We start from the raw sequence: 22,059 nt of genomic DNA, 5'->3' as shown, positions 1-22,059 counted from the left end.
AGGCTCATTCTACCACTCGTTCATTCCAAAACTCGCCACTTCGTGGCTCCTTTTTGAATTTTGAACTCGCGGAAGAAAATCAATGCCTTCTGCACTTGTATTGCATTTTTATTGAAATTAATGAAATATTTCCATAAATATCATTTAGTGATTTTTGCATTGAAAAATGTTGGTTGGCAGAACTGATTTCTTTAAGGCAAATTGATGAATTGACAGATAAAGCCGTGGCGGAAAGTTCGGAGTACCAACATATAATAATGAAATATAACCATGAAAACTGTGCGTTTCTGATATATTCTCGCACGATTTTGTTCTACAAGATGTGGAAGAATGAACGGAATAACCACAGAATTAGAGAAAGAAACATAAAGCTCCAATTTATGGGATTATAGGAACTGATTATTCTATACCTTGAAACTGAATTTATTTTGTATGGAATGAACAAAACGTCACTAATAATTTCTGTTCAAATATCTTTCATTGAAGAAATAACGAAATTTTCAAAAGATATTTTCGCAGTTAAATTCATAGTTTTGAGATAATTATCCGTCATAACTTAATTGAATTTTTTTTTATTCATGTAAATTTTATGTTGATTCGAAAACTCCTTTAAATTCACGTGGAAGTGTGTGGGTTATTTATTCGTAGAATCAGTTGAGAATAGCAATATTTTTCGTAAGGAGCGTATGGTTCAAAAAACCTAACTCACAAAAAATATTGATTTTCAACCTGTATCACACAATATCTTTTTTAATTTTGAGCGAGTTGTGACTATTTTAATTCGAATTAAAACAAGGACTTCCTACGTAGATTCGAGAAATTTTACTCGAAAAAAGAAAATGATTGCAAAATTTCGACGTAAAATGCGAGTGTTTCTAGTTTCAACGGCGTAATCCACTGTCGCGTGATTAGGAAAATTTTAGAGAATTTCCTCATTTTCTGTTTCCTTGCTGTCAGTGGTATGTCTTCAAACAAGAGTTTAAATCTGAAGGCTGCAGTGTAGATATGGCATTATATGTCAGCTAAACGATTTTTATGTTTTTGACAGGGATGTCCTTTGGATATGCAAGGCAGTTGTCAATAACAAGAATAACATTCGTTTTGCATACCGAAAATGACATCTAATTGCCGAATATAGTTTCTAAACAGACTCTCCTGTCATCCAAGAACGAGCTTGAAAATAAGAGTGACTCATTTTCAATGTGTCATAGAATAGTTATTTATAATACAAGTGCAGAAGGCATTGATATTCTTCCACGAGTTCAAAATTCGAAAACGAGCCACGAAGTGGCGAGTTTTTGAATGAACGAGTGGTAGAATGAGCCTTCTGTACGAGTATTATACATTATTTTCTCTAATTCATTGCATTTTTATTGAAATTAATGAAATATTTCCATAAATATCATTTAGTGATTTTTGCATTGAAAATTGTTGGTTGGCAGAACTGATTTCTTTAAGGCAAATTGATGAATTGAAAGATAAAACCGTGACGGAAAGTTCGGAGTACCAACATATAATAATCAAATATAACCATGAAAACTGTGCGTTTCTGATATATTCTCGCACGATTTTGTTCTACAAGATGTGGAAGAATGAACGGAATAACCACAGAATTAGAGAAACTAATTTTCAATGCAAGTTTGTCACTCATTGATCAACCTTTAAAAAAGGCGAAAAAAAAACGTCTTATTCAACGAAACAGAGCTTCTTACCGAGAACTTTTTTACTGTATAAGCATAGGAAAAGTCAAAGGACTGACGAAAAAGAGCGTATTATGCGGAAAAGCGTCACCAATTAGACGTCTTTATCAGACTCATCTTTTGAATTATCATCGTCATTATCCACATCTAGATCATAGCTAACTTCGGCTACAGCTGGCAACAGATTTCCTGTTATTCAGTGTTACTTGATCCTCCTCCCCTGAATCTGCATCTGTTTCAAATCCATCATTTTCAGGTGGAAAGAAAATGATTCTATCAGGTGGTTCTGGTATCATCAGGACAGGTTCTGGGTTTTCTGCATAATATAGTATAGCATCCAGAGTCAGGATACATTAATAAAGGAAAAACGAAAGAGTACGATTTCCAAGTGTATATAAATATCAAAAGATATTACTTATCTGGTTAATGTTTCGGCAAATATGCCATCCACATAACCATTGTCAAACAGAAGATTTCCACGTTATTACGTAGGAATCAAAATAGATAGTAACCCAAGGAGAATGTTCGTCATCAAGGGAAAGTAGCGATATACCGGTTTCACCCTTATTAGGGATCATATATAGGTTATATGTAGTGTTGAAAACTGTATCATTTTATGTGTTAATATTGAAGCCATTTGTGTTTTCTTCATTATGAGCATGAATAGGGAACTTTTAGATACGTGTTCCTCATACGGAACGGTAGGTCCATTTGGGTTGGATCTGAAGTTTTACTGTATGTAGTAGGTATTATACTGTATTGAGCCATGAATGAACCGCATCTTTATTAATTCATTCACTCATCAAAAGGGAATTAACGATATAATATTGTCATCAAAATAGGTGAAAAATTATACCTTAAATTATTTCCATAATTTATTCTGACCGAGAGCCCATTGATTGGACGATGCTCCTCATCAGATGACGACATTGTATTTGTGTCAGTATATATTTAGAAGATAAGGAAATGGGTTCTTGTTTATCTTCATTTATAACTGCATTATCCTATTTGCAATATTTATGTATTATCTCCGTATACTCTTTTGAACATTGTATATACAGGAACAGCCTAGGCACTATAAACTTTCAGTTCCTCATTATGCAGCTGCGAATGGAAGATTCAAAGCTCCATGTTCATAAGATACTTTGTTTATTTTTACCATGTAATAGTTCGGAACCAGTCAACAGTCATTGTTATTTTCATCAATTGTTTCTATACTAATTGACAGAGAAACTGCAACAACCAGAAGGAGCTGTTTGAATTTGATTTTTTTCGGTAAAACATAAATAGTGTAGCAAAGAGTAAATGATTGAAATTTAGAGAAAACAACGAGGGGTTTACAATTTTTATTAATGAATTTGTAAATAATGTGTTTGTCCACCGCGATTATATATACACTTCCCAACACGTCTCGGCATTGATGCAATAAGATAGTCTATTTCTTCTTGAGGGATACTATCCCAAGCTACCTGTACTTTATGTCTCAGTGCCGCCAAAGTTCATGGGAGCTGGGGTAAAATTCCAAGCCTTCTACCCATGATGTCCCAAATATGCTCTATGGGCAATCGATCAGGGAATCTGGCCGGCCATGGTAAAAGATTTACATGGGTCGCTTCGAAAAAGTTCAAACTAACTCTGGCAATATGAGGTCGGTCATTATCTTGCTGAAATATTGCATTCTCGAGCCAGTTAAGATGAGTGATAACATATGGCTCCACTATTTCTTGAAGGTGACGCAGCGCTGTCATGTTACCTCGAATAAAGACTAAAAGTGACCTACTTGCATTTGCAATAGCACCCCATGCCATAAAGCCTACTGTCCGGTGTACATGACGCTCAACATCAAACTGATGTTCATGTCTTTCTCCCCGACGTCGTCTAAACCTTCTTCTGCTATTATGTGCACCCAAGAACAATCGAAATTCAGAAAAGACGACTGAATGCCATTCCACATTCCAATGTTGACTTTCTCTGCACCACCGTAATCGTTGCTGGCGATGCTCAACCGTCAGAAGTAACACAAGATGGGGTCGATAATGCTGCAGTCTGAAAGACCTAATCCGGCGGTAAATCGTTCGGAGAGTTACAAGATGGCCTTGTCCTCCTAACCACTCGTTAATCGCAAATCGGTCTCTAATGGCCATAAGTCTTAGACGTCGATCTTGAACTTCATTCGTGCCCCTTCGACGTCCGGTGCCTACTCTTCTTCGATTTTTGGATTATCAAACCACGCTTGATAACATCTCATAACAGTAGTTGGATTTCGGTTCGTACGGTTAGCGATTTCTCGAAATAACAACCTCGCTTCCAATAGACCAATAAGTCGACCTCTTTCAGATTCACTTAGCTGTCGATAAAATCCGCGTACACGTGCTCTATGCATTTCAACAACAACTAAACATCGACTTGGGATCTCCTCGAACAGCTGGTTTGTTTTGAAATTTAAAAAACGACTACAATATTTAAGTCACAAAAATTGTTTACATGAAAAAAACCTTCACGATTATTCCAGCTCCAGGGCCAGTTTACATTTTGGAATATGTAGAATACAAAACCAAATAAGAAATATGGCCAAAGCGGGCGATGATTTTACAACCGATACAAAAAATATCTTTATGATACAAGCTCCGTTTCAACCGTTGGTTGGATCTCAATTAGCGGTTGGGCGACCGTCGGTTCAACCGTTCTTTTATAATAAAGAGCCTGAGTTCACGTCGACCATATTTAAGGTTAGCCATGTTCAATCGAATAGAATAAATTTATTTTTATCCATGTTTATTGATCTCAATTACTTCCACTTACAATAAAGCATGGTTGAGAAAACTGACCGTCTGGCGAATAGTTATCAAAGCGCCAACTTAAAGTAAGAGTTCGAAACTATCTTTTTCTCCGAATTGGAAGTAGTAGATAATAAATCTACTACTTCCAATTCGGAGAAAAAGATATTCTAAGGGTCGATTTTTTCACTTACAATAAGTAAGTGAAAAAATCGACCCTTAGAACTCATCAATATCGTATGATCCAAACACCGACGTTCACCAAATGGAAACAGAGCATTTTATTAAAGGCCAGTAGTGGCAGTAGGAGCTATTTCATTTCGAATTTAAATTTGCATCTTGGGTGGTTACAATGCCGAAAATAGATAAACAGAAAATATATGAGGTTATAGACATTGATGCATATAGATTTATCAGATTTTTTTTTTGTAATCGGACTAGGAAATCTAAAAGAAAATTGTCAGAATTGAACGAGCAGTGAAACCAACCTAAATAAATCGGCCATAACCGAAGGACAGCTTTTGTCGGAAATCAGTTAAACTGTCGTTGATGCTCCTATTTCGAGAAGTTGTTCTATACATTTTGGCAAAAAACAAGCAATCGAATTCTGATAAATTCTTATCGTAGTAATGAAATCTTAAAGTTTCAACCGTGTATTGCCGTGATTGTATCAAGATAGAACTTTCAACTGTAAAGTGTCAGAATCAAAGTTTTTCAATCTCTCTTGGCTCTATGGTTAGAACTTTCAGCTAGTTAGTACACCACCAACTACAGGTTAACTACGAGATTGGACCACTATTTTATCTTAGCTTTCCATCGAAAAATCAATTAATTTGAAATATTGCAATATTGGGGGCAATAATAAAGTATAATGTAAAATTTTAAAGCGTTTCCATAAACAGTTTTTCAATTGGGAGTATCGGAATATTCTCGTAACAACAAGAGTTGTACAAATTACTTATCTGGATCAAAATGAAATACTTATATATCCGTGCGTATATCTGTAAAATAAAAACTTCAATAACCATCAGCAGAGGCGAAACATGACTAATCCACTCAATATTTTGTTTGGACCTGCCTAATCAGGGGTCTCCTGAATTTTTTTCAATATTCTATTGTCTTTTTCAATAAGTGCTATAATGAGTACGATGACTCTACATCAAAAACAATGACATTGGTTCTCACTTCTCCGAAAAGCCAATAAAATTTAATTTGAGAAGATATGAATAAGAGTAGAAATACGTATGAATCACACTGTTGAATTCAATTTTAACGGTAATAGTATAAATATATGTACAGGGTGATTCAAAATTCAGTATCAAGATTTCAGGAGTGTGTTTTTCAGGTCAAATGAAACTTTTTTCCATAAATATGCATCCGCAAACACTTCGTTACCGAAATACAGAGCGTTAAAGATTTTTTAATTTTTTCATCATACCTCTTTCAGAGTTCTTTCATCGAGAACAGGTGGCAGATTGTTGATTCTTTTGCTATGAAGCCTGCCTGCTCTTCCGCTCCCATATCCGCGTATTCCCTTTCAATCCCATTCTTTAGTATCCGTCCGTATGCCCTTCCAATCGAGCTCGAAACCGCTGTTCCCCAGAGTCACTTTTATCCTTTTTTTCTATATGTTGGACAGTTATGACATCTTCCATTCTTCGGATACTTCCGACGTATTAATGTACCTTTGAAATAAGTTTCACAAATCATCATAGAGTTTTCCTCTTCCGTATTCTAAGAGATCTCCAGGAATACTTCCTGGTTCTAGAGCTTTTCATTCTTATGAACATTCTCAAACCTCTGTTAATATATTGCGAATATTCAAATCCCCGATCAATGGTTTCTTCTACACCATACTCGCATAGTGGGTTTTCAACAGAATGCCATTTGAGGCTTGAGCATACTATTGCTACAACCATGACCAGTCCTTAATCGATTTGAAATACACCAAATTTTCCTAGAAAGATTGTAATCTATAACTTAGATGTCAATTTTTATGGGTTTTCGATTTTTTAATGTTGGTAAAACAATTGTCGCAATCATTAATATAAATCGTGGAAATTATTTTATTTCATTATTGTACATATATAAGATGAATTTCCATCAAATAAGGACCCAATCCATTGAATATTCATTCTTAAAGATTGACGACATAGATGCCATCAGGAATGAATTTTCTGTTTTGTTTTTTATTGACATAAAATGACTTGAAAAAAAAATGTTTATCGGAGCCATTTCAGGGAATCACGGTGATTGTTCGATAGAAAACATTGTTTAGATAAAAATTCACGATTATTCTCCTACAATTTTATTTGACGATCCTGCACTCTCAAAAGCTTCATAATGCTCAGATGCTATATTGAATGGAGGTGTTGCTAAAAGATGGAATTTATATTCAGTTATAATATCACAAGAGCATAGACAATATTCCATTATACACCGATTCACGAGACGTAGTGAACTACGTCGAGTGAAGAGGTTCGTATAATCTAAATATATTGCTTATACTCGAGTGGTATTCGTTACGATTATATAACGAATAATTTCAATAACTATAACCAAAGCATTGGATTTTGACAATTCAATTCAATGGCATTTCACTGGGCTTGACTTTTATTTTTTGGCGAACGTCCAAGAATGTTACTATGGAATTGAATATGGCAGGGGGCGAAACACCAAAACGATTATACCACGTCGTCAAGTAGTATATTCACTTATCAATACGCCGTAACTATGGGAAATTTACGGATTCTATTTGTTCATTAGAATATGAGTTGTATATATATGTCATTGATATAACCTTATAATTTCTTTTTCAATTTTTGTAGTGTTTTATTATATTCGAATGATATATGTCACGAAAATGTCGGTCCTTCGAACCGGATAGAACAAACCAAGTGTTCAAACAATCTTTGGCTATCACAAAAATCAAGAGATTACAATAGCAAGGAATGTTCCCGAAATATATCAGATGATATATATGTTGAAATTCTAACGTGAGAAAACCAATACAGAATACCTAAGTATCTCAGAAACCGAGAAGTCAAGAAGTTCCACTGCTCCTCCGATTGAAAATACTTCAAATTTAGAATGAAACATGTCACATCCAAGATGATCTTCTGCAGAAACTAGAAGAGAATGTGCGGATAGAGCTAGATCAGTGGCGTAACTGAGTTTATTGTTTTGTTACAGTTTTCGTACTGAATTTGACCCATCAAGAATTTCATGGGAGTAGTATAGTGACATTATTATGTTCATACAAAAAATCTGAATATATAGATTCAGACAAACAACGAACAAACAGTGCGTAAATATGACAATTGACAAACATTCAGCTTATTGGATTTGCGAAGTATTGTGATTCACACTCAGTTGTGTTACTGTTAGCCTATGTTACGGGATGATGAACCTTCAAATCAATATGAATAAACAGTAGAAAACTGAAAAACAGTCTTGGTTGCAACTATAAATTCAAAGTTATTTCAAATTAAGTCTATAAACACACATTCACACTTTATAATTCATCATGTTCATCATCATTTTCGTATTTCTTTTCTTCTGGAATACCATCTTCAGGTATTTCTTCATCATCCTCCTCTTCTACAGGTTCTTTCACGGTCTACCTGTTCGCATATAATATAATAATAATAATAATGTAGTTTATTTTATCATAAACATTAATCGCAGAGGCTTTAGAGCCTGTACGCGATAGTAACATAACAATGATTGAAATTGTTCTTCACTAAGCCCTCTTTTGGGGTGTGGACCAAAGGGATACAGGCAATAAAATAGAGAGATATAAGAGTAAGAATGTTTTCTTAGCTGAATAATGGTCTGCAGCATTCCGTTCTCCTAGCACCAAATAATATTCATACGGCATGTTTCTGCTTGGTGAAAATGATATACAATGCGTGCTACGCCAGGTCATACCGTATGGAAGAGCTGAATGGAAAACTACTAAGAAGGTTCATCATTCTCTCAGACTGTTAGCCAGCTATCTGTTTAATTCTCCTTAGAACGAAAATATCCCTCGATAACCTCTTGCTCTGTTCATTTATATGTTGAGAGAACTTCAAATCTGATTGGATATGAATTCCAAGGGATTTGAGGTGGGCTGTTCCAGGAGCTCTTGTTGTAAAAAATATTGACGAAGTTTTTTCGAGATCCATTTTCTTCTTATTTGCGCTGAACCATTGCTGGGTTTTGTCCAGTGTTATTTTGGCATTACTCTCTAGTTCTTCAGTATTTGATGCAACCTCTAGGAAGCTTGTATAGTCCACAAACATTACCACACCCTCTCGTCTCATCTTTGCATGTAGATTGTAGATCATTCACATAATCCAGAAAAAGCAATGGTCCCATGACCGACCCTTGCGGTACTCTACAAATAACATCCCTATCTGATCGTTCCATGTCAAGGTAAACCTGTTAAAATCTGTTCCCCAGAAAGCTCGAGATTATATCCATGGATATCCCCCTTATGCCTTAGTGTTTGAGTTCTTCAGGAGCAGTTGGTGGTGGTCAATGCTATCAAAGAGTTGATTCATAGAGGGGTTACCCCCCCTTTGAAAGAGCAATTTTTTTTCTTATTTCTTCTAATCAATGAGGGATTATGTCCCTAATAACCCTCCGTCGTTACGCCTATGGGCTAGATAGTATAATTGAGATAGTATAGGTAGGTACATATGTTTTGCCAGTGGATTATTGAGGTTAAAACACTTTTTACCTTCGCCCATTTTCCCGATTGGGCCTGGATGAAAAGATTTATCCGTTTTGAATTGTCATAATCAGTTTCACCTCCCCTGGGAATCTGCACACTGAATTTTTTTGATTTCACTATTGAAGTTTTTATTTTTGAGACAAATTACTGGAAGAACATATGAAAATATGAGAGATACTAATAGCATAAAATAATATATGATTGGTTACAGACGTTAAAAACCAATTTTATAAGAGATACTTCTTTAAAATGATATATTGATTATAAATAATGGTTAATAAGCATTCATCTTACTTTTGAAAGATGGGTTCATCGAACTTCTGGTATTTTATATTCATTTAAATGAATATACTCTTCTTCATAAAAAATATGGTGAAATGTCGTTTGTAGAATGCCTAATTCCCAAATCGATGAGAAATCAACCAATCAGGGTTTTCATCAATACTAGGGACTACAACAGCAATATTCTTGAGTGACAAACACTCTTCAAATCACTTGTGCCAATATCTCAAATTATTCCACCAGTTTCATTATTGCCGGCGGAGAAGGTGCTTCACAACAACCCAAAAATGCTTTTAGTTTTTCGAACTCTGACTGTAAATTTTCATCATTTTTGTAGTGAATTTTAACAAGTTCAATGCGTTGTTAAAGCGCGTATCGTTCCTGTTTCAGTAATGACGTACTTTTTACTCTTCAAATGTCGAAATATGACAGCTTCAAAAGAGATTGATGCCTAGGTAACGGGCTATTCAAAATTAAACCTTATTGAAAACCCTTTAGAATACCCTAATATTAATTATGAATATTCAGAACTAACAGTACAGAAGTATAAATTTAATTCATAATACTTGTTTGAATCAGTACATTCAATATTTTGTTCAGTCAATGAATATAGGGAATCGAAAATAATTTCCATAGTGTTCTGTCCACGTTACTCCTAAATTTAAGTGTATTGGCAAAACTGAAGTGGAAATGAATTAGCTATATCCGATGTAGATCGTTGACCCTTTCGTGAATCGAGTTTCGTGGGGTAGCGACTCCCTGAATCGAATCGATGTTCCCATTTAACCCATTTCAGAAGGCATATAAATCTTTCAGATTAATATCGTGGACATGTTTTCTACCCGGGCCATTCTATACCGGCTTCCAATTTGGTCGTTATGTGGTCACAATGAAAGGAAGACGAGTTAGGAATGAGATAAGATAGGCAGATCTCAAGCCTAATACGTTTTTTTAAGTGATACTGGCCATAGATTTCTACAGTTATGTTCTGATTGGTTGGTTGAATGTGATTGGGTATTGAAAAAACTAATTTCTTGTTTCCTGGAAGAATTTACAATAAATCTGAATTTATTGGTGGGTGCACATTCATTTATGTATATGTAGTATTGCAATGAGTAAACATATACAGGCTGTTCCATCTCAGACGAGTCACCCAGTATATTTCATCTCATAGTGATTGGAATAATTTCCCGAAACAGGTCGAATGATTCTGTTTGGGGGACATCTTTTGACGTATATTTGAGGCTTGAAAGAGCAACCCCCTAAGAGGGGGCGCTCCAAAACCCCTCAAAATTGAATGGGGAAGAGGAGTTGAGTGATACTTCATTTGAAAGTTCTTAAAAGTCTCTTTACAACGGTGTATGAAAAACGTAATTTTGATGGAACGTAATTTTGTTTTTTTGCTAAAAACCCTCTGGACTTCTTCTTGTGGGACATCTTAAGTCCAAGATCTTTGTGACTTTCAACTTCAAGATTTTTTGAGTTTGCAAAAAGGACTTTTTAAAATGGGCTTGTACATTTCAAAAATAACCAAAATATTCAAGGTGGCTCATTTGATCTAAAAAATTTATTTTTGGCGAAAATGTTTCATCGAAATTACGTTTTTTACTGACCGTTCCAAGACCTTTCAAATAGAGCAATACTCAACCTCTCTTCCCTCCAAGGGCGTAGATCTTTTATTTTTCTTGGGGGGAGACATTGTTTACTCATATATATAATGTGAGAAGAAGAGGTTTGATATCGAAGTTTGAATGAAAATACCGGAAATATTTTTTTTGTTACCAATTCGATTGTTCATATCTTATACTGGGATTTCCTCAATTTGAGAGATTCCTTGGATAATTTTAAAGATAAAATGACCCATAAACATGAGCCCGCAAACGCTTTGTTTTCGAAATACAGGGTGTAGTCCTACTTTTTTGTGATGCTTAGCCAGTTTATCGAATCTTTATTAATCTTCGCTACATAGTTGGTAAATAAGTATACCAAAACTGGATCTTCATAAAAAATTGGATTTTCCTGAGAATTACAATAGAGAGCTGTTTGAATTTTTTATCGAAATCAATTGCAGATAAGACAAAACTACAACAAACCAAAAAATGTAGTACTGAACCAGAGTTTCTTTTTAAATTTTTCTAAACTACCAGTGGTTCACAAAAAAATAATTCTGGAGGAAAAAAGCGAGAGCCCTCCCAGAAACAATTCACTCTGTGATTTGCATTCAAAATTAGGAAAATTTTTCCAATCACTATGGGATGAAAATACGGGGTGGCTCATCTGGGATGGAACAGCCTGTATATATATAGTCATTGCAATACTTCATATGCATAAATGAATGTGCACTCCGGTGATACTCCGACGAAATATGGGGGATCCTGCATACAAAATTTTCCATTTCCCTCCAACTTACTGCCTGTTGATGCTGAAAACTTCCAGAAATGATAAAAATTCAAACAATTGATATATTTGTCTCTTAGATTTATTGACCATATTTGATAGCATGTTTTTTAATTTTTTCAACAAATTATAACGTCTCTATAAATTAATATGGTTAGAGCCTGTAGAGTTTTATATCGATATCAGAATATTTTCCTAAGTACCTAATTATATTTTTCTTCAATAATCACAAACTGTTCAAAATTGAGCTTTGTGATTTTCAAAATTATTATTTTCGCTGATTCAAGTCTGGGAAAGACATTCCATTCAATTAAAATCTGTATTTCCAGGCTCATTTGACCATTAACTTGATTGAAATCAAGCTGAGTACCTACCAGATTATACACTATCAACGTACGTGTACCTACTCAATTTAATGACATCAACTTCTCCCATCCGGAAATGCCAAAAAGCCCCAACCCAACTGTAGGTACCTAATTATCTATGACGTGTCATAGAAAGCCATCGTCCACCCTTGCGTCCACATGTCACTTGATAGTTTCGCTGCCAAATATAATTTATATATGTATTGCAACTATGTCTATTTCGTTTTTGGCCGATCCAAAAAGATAGATCTATTATTTCGTCAAAATATCTGTAATTTTTTAATTTTGAACACAGAAGAATATCAGATGATAAGGTTCAACTCACCAACTCGGAAACCAACGAAGGGAAGGACGTAGCAGCTTGAAAAAATCAAGGCAGATTTGAGTTCGTTTTGATAATATACAGGGTGGCCATTTGAAAACGAAACAGACGAGATTACAGACGAAATAAAGTTTTTCGATAGAAATGCTCGGACAGGTCGATTTCTGTTTCGAGGGGGACAACTTAAGATGTAGGTTACGGACGCATAGCGCTTCAACCCTTGCTACTACAACCCTCACCCCCAAATTTTGAATAGGGAAGATGGGGTGAGTGATACCTCATTTGAAAGGTATTTTTATACTGATTTCAGCACAGTAATTGTTTTTTCATTTTATGCATTAGTTCTCGAAATATTCTTAACTAAGTATTTGAAAATGAAGTGGTGTTTTCATGGCACTTGTAGTAATCGACATTTTGAGCTTCAAAACAACCATGACTGTGGCTTCCTTCCTAACTAACTAACGCATGAATATTTCGAGAACTAATGCATAAAATGAAAAATCAATTACTGTGCTGAAATCAGTATAAAAATACCTTTAAATTGAGGTATCACTCACCCCATCTGCCCTATTCAAAAATTGGGGCTGGGGGTTGTAGCAGCAAGGGTTGAAGCGCTATGCGTCCGTAACCTACATCTTAAGTTGTCCCCCTCGAAACAGAAATCGACCTGTCCGAGCATTTCTATCGAAAAACTTTATTTCGTCTGTAATCTCGTCTGTTTCGTTTTCAAATGGCCACCCTGTATATTATTTCTTATAATGAGATGGATCTATTATCTATTTCTGAGATACTAATATTATTTAAATTGAATCTTCTGGCGAAAGCCAAATCTTTTCAATTTCATTCGGGAAGAATTTCCCCATCATCACTTCATCTTTTGGAATGTGAATAATATACAGTAACATTCATTCAAGACGGTGCCAGGAATCATCAAAAACAATTGAGCTACTAGGTACGATTTCGCCATCGAAGTAAAAAAATACGTCCCTGATATATGCTTTGCCGATTTTTCCGCTTTCAAGTTTCAAATTACCTTTTTAACCAACCCATAGAGTAATAAACTTAGATAGAGAGAGTTTACGCAATTTTTACATGTCCCCAACATGGGTAGATTATGTTGTCGGATTGTGATATATTTTCAAATCAATAATTTTGATATATCGTTATGAATGTATATCATATTGAATGAAATATATTGATTTGAGTGATTTCCGATCAAATATGCAAATTCGAATATTTGGAATCCGATATTTTTCCTTATTGTCTAATTTATAATAAGCAGAATATTTATTATATTCTGTATCTACCACCTAATCCAAGGTTTGGCAACTTTTTCTCTTCTAGTGTCATCGGTTGTTTCACGCCGTTTGGCGCGCTTGAAGTTTGTGTTCTGAATTTCTGATAAATTAAGGTATTTATTTCAATATGTTTTGAGTTGATATGAAACGTTGATTCACTATGGGACATAAAGAGTACGTTCTTTGTGGAGAAACTACCGGATAGAGTGAAATATTGTATCACTAATGTATTTTCATTTCCGCGCGCTTCATGTAAAATTTGATAGTTCATGTTGGGGACATAATTTGCCTACTGAAAATGACATATGCTCCCTCTATCTATGTTTAAAACTCTGAGAACCAATCTTAAATACGGTCAAAACTTGTGATTGTATCAGGTGTGTGAATAAGTCTTTCCCGTTTTTTTTCAAATTTTGAGCCTTTATTGTGAAAAAATGGTTACAAATGAATTATTGAAAGTATTGGCCATCGCTAGCTACAACTTTTCCCCATCTTTCTGGCAACATACGAATCCCGTTGCGAAAAAATTCGACCGGTTTGGCCTCTATCCAGTCATCCACCCATTTTTTGGCTTCCTCGTAGGAATGGAAGTGCTGGTCAGCCAGGCCATGCGTCATCGATCTGAAGAGATGGTAATCAGACGGAGCAATGTCTGGACTATACGGCGGGTGGGGTAGGACTTCCCATTTGAGCGTTTCTAAGTATGTTTTCACCGGCTGTGCAACATGTGGGCGAGCATTGTCATGTTGCAAAATAACTTTGTCGTGCCTGTCGGTGTATTGTGGCCGTTTTTCTCGCAGTGCGCGGCTCAAACGCATCAATTGTCGTCAATAGACCTCGCCTGTGATCCTTTCATTCGGTTTCAGAAGCTCATAGTAAACCACACCTAGCTGGTCCCACCATATACAGAGCATGAGCTTGGCGCCATGAATATTTGGCTTGGCCGTCGATGATGATGCATGGCCGGGTAGTCCCCATGATTTTCTTCGCTTCGGATTATCGTAACGGATCCACTTTTCATCGCCAGTCACGATACGATGCAGAAAACCCTTTCTTTTATGTCGCTGAAGCAGCTGTTCGCAAGTGAAAAAACGCCGTTCGACGTCTCTCAGCTTCAGTTCGTACGGCACCCAATTTCCTTGCTTTTGGATCATTCCCATGGCTTTCAAACGCTTGGAAATGGTTGTTCGGTCAACTCCCGATGCTTCAGCAAGTTCTTCTTGCGTTTGACACGAATCTTCATCAAGCAATGTCGCCAATTCTTGATCTTCAAAGATTTGCGGCCGCCCGGAACGCTCCTTGTCTTCCACATCGAAATCGCCACTTTTGAAGCGTCGAAACCATCCGCGAACACTTGAATCATCGACACAACCTTCTCCATAAGCTTCCTGAAGCAACCGATGCGCCTCGGCAGCAGATTTCTTCAAATTGAACCAATAAAGTGAAACTTCCCGCAAATGACGTCGACTCGGCTCAAATTTCGACATTTTCACGATTTCAAAAATTTATGATGCGAAAAAATTTCAACTAATGTGTTAGTGTGGAATTGTTGACAGATGAATAAGCTTTGATTATGACATATGTAACCATTAAATACTAGCACAGTATTGGTGGCGCCATCTCTTACAAAAAACGGGAAAGACTTATTCACACACCTGATATTTGGCAAGTAGCAAATTATTTTGTTAGGATAAGCCGTTACAGAAATCATACAAAATAATCAGTGCTCTGTAAATTGTGTCCGAATCTAATGTTCAAAACCAAAACAATTCTTTAAATAATTATCCCATCTATTTCATTTCCGATTTACAATCTTTATGAACTAGCTTCTACTTCAAGGTTAGTTGATCAAATGATATGAGAACAAAATACAATCGAATTATTCTGAACTCAACAGTCCGATTTTTATTACTATCGTCGATTGTAACCTACCTATTGTTATTTAGAATCATTTTATTGCTGAATTCGAGACCCAAAATGGCAGGGTAGCCGGTCGTGTAGATTAGTACCTATTTATTTGTACTATAAGGGTATCAATATGTTAAAGAATTAACAATTTTTCTTCGAAATTGATCTGGGTTCCATCAAAAACGTTGATGCTCGTTCATTTTTCTTCACTGTTAATCATAACAAAATAATAAAAAAATAAAGTTTCTTAATATTGACAAACCTCCAGGTTTTGTTTGATTTAATAATATTCCATCCAGGATCTGACACACTTATAGATTTGTCGCCTAACCTATTGCGGGTTTTTGTAACTGTGAGAGCAGCTCTGGAAAACTGTCTCTCAACGGGAGCTGAAGACGCTGGCGTTGATAAAAATGGTCCTTGGTCATTTTGGCCAAGTTTGGAAAGATATTTATAAAATTACCTAAATCTACCAAAAGATTTCTTAGATATATGAGAAAACTACTAATGAAGTCACACTGGCTAATGCTCGGCACTCGAAGAATCCCCTTATTCAGTCTAAGCGCGCACGAGATTGCAGAAATATATGCCGTGCGACGCGTGCATATCAAGCTCAAGTAATACTGAGTAGCTTGATATCAAATCAAGCAATAACTATTTATAATCAAGTCAAAAGTCAAGCTCAAGTAATGTAATTTTTCACGAGCTTGATTTTCAAGTCAAGTAGATGGTTAAAATGACAAGCTACTTGGCTTGATGAATCCCTGTGAAGTACTAGAAAGACTAGACGTTTTTCCCAAGTCTGAACTATTTACAAACGTCTTCATTTCTCTTGATTACATTACAATCATGGTAATACTGACATTGAAGAGGAAACATTGAAACTACTAGAAGAATTTAAGTGTTTCATCCTCAATTATTAGTAAATGAATTGGTATCTTCAGGCCAAATTCTTCGATTCCAATTTTCGTTGATGAATAAGACGTACGAAAATTCTTGAATGTAGAAGATAATACCAGTTTTTAAAAATCACTTGATTTACTTGTTCGATCTTCTAATAATATAAGGGGCCGCTTGGCCTAGTGACACGAAGTTAGCGGTTCACCATTTCGCTATTAGAAAATAAATAAGAAAATTGCGCAAGCACTGAACTTTGAAGAGGTCCTAAGAAGGGCATAAAGAAATATGTCAACATGGAAACAAACATTTAATAACTAATTTCATTTGATCTCAATTATTTTTTATTCTTTCCATCAAGAATAAAAGGTACTTTTGTTTAGGTTAGGCTAGGACCAGTAAATTCAATAATTTGATATTCACATTACGAATATTCAAATAATTTGTATGGTATAGTTTTGAAAAGTAATATACAATATACAAACAAGGTTTAGGTGTCTATTCCTGCACTAAAATGAAATTGTCTATTTTTAAAATAGTGGAAAATAGTGCTCCATCAGCAGCAGAGGGGAATACGTAAATAACAGCATTTCATATGAAATCTGCTTGATGTCACTGACATCTTGAATTGCATATTAAAAAAAAAGTTTAATTTTCTCCCTTGTCTTGAAATGAAAAACTGTCGGTTTGAAAGTACTCCTGGAATTCACCGAACTCCAACTATAACAACATTCTCCTGAAAAACTCTAAAAATCCATCTCGTTCTTCGTCTCGGACGCATATTCGTCCGTTCTGCAGACTGATCGCAGGAGGCTATATAAACAACTGCAGAGCCGCGGGCTCGACAGTCAGCTGTTGGTAAGTGCAGCGCGTGAACTTACGGTCTTCATTTCTTTCACTACCGGCGTTCTCATTAATTTGTTTATCACAGTGATCATGGCCACCTACGCTGCTTACAGACATATCGAATTGGACAAAGTTGGCTACAGCAAAAAAAGGTAGGACCGAATTTATTATTTCCCCAAAAAAAATGTCTTCTTCAGGTCATTCGATGCGATGCTTGATAAACAAGATATGTATACAATAACAACAACCTAAAATGTTGAATCAAATTTTAAAGGGTCAATACCGGACTCATCATTTCGTAAAATCGGAGTTGCATCGGAATAAAATTTTTTTCATTCAAAAGTAGATATTTTGAAGAAAATTAATATTATTTACATAGCTTTAAATGATAAAACAAAACTTTCCAATTTTTGGTTGGGTCATTACGTACTTTGGGATTGAAGTGAATGGAAAAATTACAATTTTTACAATTCCAAGAAGTGGATTTTTGATATTATTTTTGTGTAATTTGTCAATCATTTTGGACTTTGAAGACTACCTACTTCAAAATAATCAAGCATGATTATATGGTAGATTTTATTCCGAAACAAAATATGTTTTCAAGAATTAGTACTGTTTGCCTTCAAATTAAGAATTGAAATAGTTTACAGCTATGCTCCAAGTGATTTGACGTCGTTAGCCATTTGATTTTTCATTAGTCACAATACACTCAGACATTCATAATATTTCACGTCCAATTTTTTCCTTACTCAACTGTTGTTTTTAAAAATTTCCAAATATCGTAACAGCAACTGGTAGCTATCGCAAATCTATAAGAAATCAGATGTTTATGAAACAGTTTAAATTAAATTAAGTATGCGAAAACTAGTTAAATATATGTGTGCAATTATTGTTAATATCATCAATGATTTTCCCCAAAAAGTATTGAATATTTTCTTTTTAATTGAAAATGTATACATAAATATTATATTTGTATATATTATTTATAGCAGTTTGTTGTCGTTGAATATTAGGAATTTCTTTTCATTTTCCTTTGTTTTTCTTGCAAATATCAAGTGAATTGAGTACCTATTTTCGTATGAATCATATTGAATTGTTCTGAATTTTCTCCATTGAATTTCACAATTTCAAAAGAAATAAATCGGTATCCTTCTCAGGAATCAATGATCAATCCATGAAAGCAGACGAATTTCATTCAATAAGGTGAAAAGATCTACACGACAGATGGTGAAACGTGCTTTTTTATTACATAGCCTACATACTAGAACAATAACTGATAATTAGTTCTCTCTTCCTAGAAGTTTAATATCAAAAATAATCACGTAAAGAATTCTACCGTATCATACTCCTATTGTTTGGATTTCTCGAAATAAAAATTTATCCAGAAGACCGGTGAATCGAAGAAGTTTTTCACTAACCTTTGACATTCTTTATGATTCACCAAATAGCCGTGAATTAATTGTTTAGAGAACTTACAATTAATAATCCAATTCAACACGATTAGGAAATTCGGATCCAGTTGGCAACTAACTTCGAGTTCCTGCTATGGATTTTTAGGTGGAACGAACCCTTAACTCAGCATATAACACCCTGAAACCTGTCTTTTTGCCTAACGGAGCTTCTAGCAAGGAGATCAATAATGAACGAACATTCGCACCTGGATTCCTATATAAGTATTATGTTCCGGATTACGAAGCAACTGGATATCGATAGAAAAGTCATTAACCCTTCCTTGTTTTTATCAGGATTCTTCATACAAATAATCTTCCTTTTCAATTAAAAAAAAATGAGCTTTGCAAAAATTGTAAATTGTAATGTCTTGGGCAAAATTCAAATCAGAGTGTTCTTTTAAAAATATCTCTTGAGGTGTTCCACAAAACTTTGATCGACCGATTAACTGATAGATTGATTGTGAAAATTGAATTCTTCATACAGGGTGTTAGCGAGTGAATGCGATAAATTTCTGATTCTGCATGAAAAGATAATGACAGTTTGTTGTATAACTTTTGTTCTAAAATGCTTCGTATTCCGACATAACGGGTGTTGAGTTTTTCTTGAAAACTCACTATTTATTTATTGCTCTCAATTTTTGAAAGAAAAAATGGCACGCCACGTTTATATTTCCGACTAAAAAGCTTCCTTCAATTGCTCGTTCAATTTGTGCCAAATAATTTCTCACGCCTTTACAAAAACGCGTTGAGATGTTAATTGTTTTGCATAAAAACGGTGCCGTGCTTGAAAAAAGGCATCAGAGATTTTTCGTCACAAATTGAATGAACAATTCAAGATTGATTTTCAGTTGGAAAGTAGAAAATGATTTTTTGGATGGATATCTCAATGTCGTTAAATTTTCTCTTGAAAAAAAGAGATCATTATACCCGCCATATGATGAACATAAAATTTCTGTATGTCAATACAATAACGACCTATTGAAAACTTTTTTTCATTCGAATATCTCTACCGGTTTCAGGGCAATGAATAAATAATCAGTTTTTGAGGAAAATTTCAAAACACCATTCGGAATAGGAAGGAATTCATGAACAGAATTCATATAGCAAACTGTCATGATATGTTAATGCATCAGCATCCCCTCCTGAAGTTTCTCGCACTTATTCACTAACACCCTGTATTTCATTGGAGCCACTATCTATCAAAAAATCCCTTTTCCTCATTTAAACACTCACGAATGGTGTTAAGCCCCCAATAACAAAGATGTTTAAAAATACTGATTTGTCCACTAATATGATTTTGTCAAGTTTTGTTTAAGATAATTTTAACGATTTTACCCATTCCCGGTAGTTCCCTTTTCTTCCGTAGGTCGCCCTATTCAATAATTCTACATTTTTCTAGAAATTACTGCGAAAAATTTTCATTTCTTCCATATAAAGAATTGTTCAAATTCATGAAAACGACAGAAAAATTTGATGTGACCAACATTTAATGCCGAATTCGAGTGAACTACCGGAAATTTCCTGAAAATCCAAGAAGATTAGCCCCTTTTATCTTGAGCAATAACGGCAATATTGCATTATATTGCCGTTGTGCGGAGCGGACGATGGAATAACAAAATAGGTATTCATCTTTCCTCACTATTATGGAAAATCCTATTTTCTTATCATATAGTTAATCATCGTTATTTTTATTTTCCGAACTGTTATAGCGGTTGATGGGTATTCATATTTCCTACTAGTATGGAAAATCCTATTCTCTTATCATATAGTTAATCATCGTTATTTTTTTCCGAACTGTTCAGAGTAAATAATGGCAACATTTAAAATATTCGAGTGCATCAGGATTTTTCGGCACTGTTTGATAAAAACGAGAATACAGCAATATAACAGTTTATACCTTTCGTTAAATGAAACAGTCCCAACGGCAGTCGTTAGGTTCTAAATATAGTTTTATTTCAGTAGATCTACCCGCTAAATGAACCTCGAAAAAGAATCTTATTGAGTAACGAAAGAAATATTATTCTCTTCATTAGTGAAAGTATAAATAATCGGCACCTTTCTACATTAAGCTCTAACCAGACACGATCTCTGTAGGGCCATTCATCGAAAGATATTTGATTCACATTTCGTGGATTGAACAAAAGAACGGATATTGCTGAATGGAAGAGATTTTAGTAGAGGCTTAATCTTAACGAAATCTGAGCCATAAGGAAGCCACATGGATTTGTGTCCGCTAAATTAATTTGGTAGATCGGACGATTACGTTCTCGAAACTAAATTGCCTGGCTTAATAGAAGGGAAATATAATTTCGGTCGAATGTAGATTTCGTGAATTGAAAAGGAACTTTCCTTCCCATTATTATCCTTTTATTATTCTCTAATCGATTACACAATGCGGTCTAGCTAGGCTCTATGCTGGAATTCTATCGATTGATTTCTAATGGGATTTTTTTCTTGAGAAAGTTCAAAATATATTCGGAATTGTTTCAAAGTGGTTGTTGATTTTTTTTGGAATATCAATTTTGAAAGAATTCGTTATTCGTATCAAATTTGGTGAATTCAATAGTTGTTTTCAAAGCTTTCAATTCAACTACATCAGTCATCAATTATGTCAAAACTTCAATCTCTCTCGCAGTAAACATCTTTGTTTTGTTGTCATTGGTATATACTCTGGCCCTACACCAGTATATTCATCAAGAGAACGTTTATTTTATAAAAAAAAACAATTGATATTCGTGTAGAATTCCAGCCTTTTGATTGATTTTCTAAAATAATTACCATGACCTTATCGACTAAACATGAATTATGAAAGAAAACGAAATGACTTTCTGAAAATAAATTTTCTTCATTAATACATAAGAGACGTTTTTCTAGACGTCGAAATTATTCAAAGCTTTCGAATAGCAGTAATTCTACCTAAATACTGCTATTAAGTCCGAAAGCTATAAATGAAAGAGGAAAGCATTCTGTTAAAATCCAATATGAGAAATTCGAACAATAAATGCTTGTGTTTGAATGAATGCATCATTATTCTTCTCCATTAACATTAAGAGTATTGCAGTATGTTTGCTACCCCATAAATATTTTTAAATTTGT

The 22,059-nt window shown here is 34.8% G+C and overlaps 1 protein-coding gene across 1 annotated transcript in view; it reads left to right on the top strand.

Annotated features, from left to right (window-relative positions):
* Positions 1 to 17,500: 17,500 nt before the first annotated feature.
* LOC123675879 (microtubule-associated protein Jupiter-like) overlaps positions 17,501 to 22,059 on the top strand; it is a 100,875-nt gene continuing 96,316 nt past the window's right edge. Inside the window, exon 1 of the mRNA XM_045611425.1 lies at positions 17,501 to 17,664. Coding sequence (XP_045467381.1) covers positions 17,603 to 17,664 — 62 coding nt within the window. The 5' untranslated portion in view covers positions 17,501 to 17,602. The remainder of the gene's footprint in view (positions 17,665 to 22,059) is intronic.

The sequence above is a fragment of the Harmonia axyridis genome, chromosome 1 (assembly GCF_914767665.1).
Source record: "Harmonia axyridis chromosome 1, icHarAxyr1.1, whole genome shotgun sequence".
NCBI lineage: Eukaryota > Metazoa > Arthropoda > Insecta > Coleoptera > Coccinellidae > Harmonia > Harmonia axyridis.
This window is presented reverse-complemented; position numbering and strand designations above follow the sequence as displayed.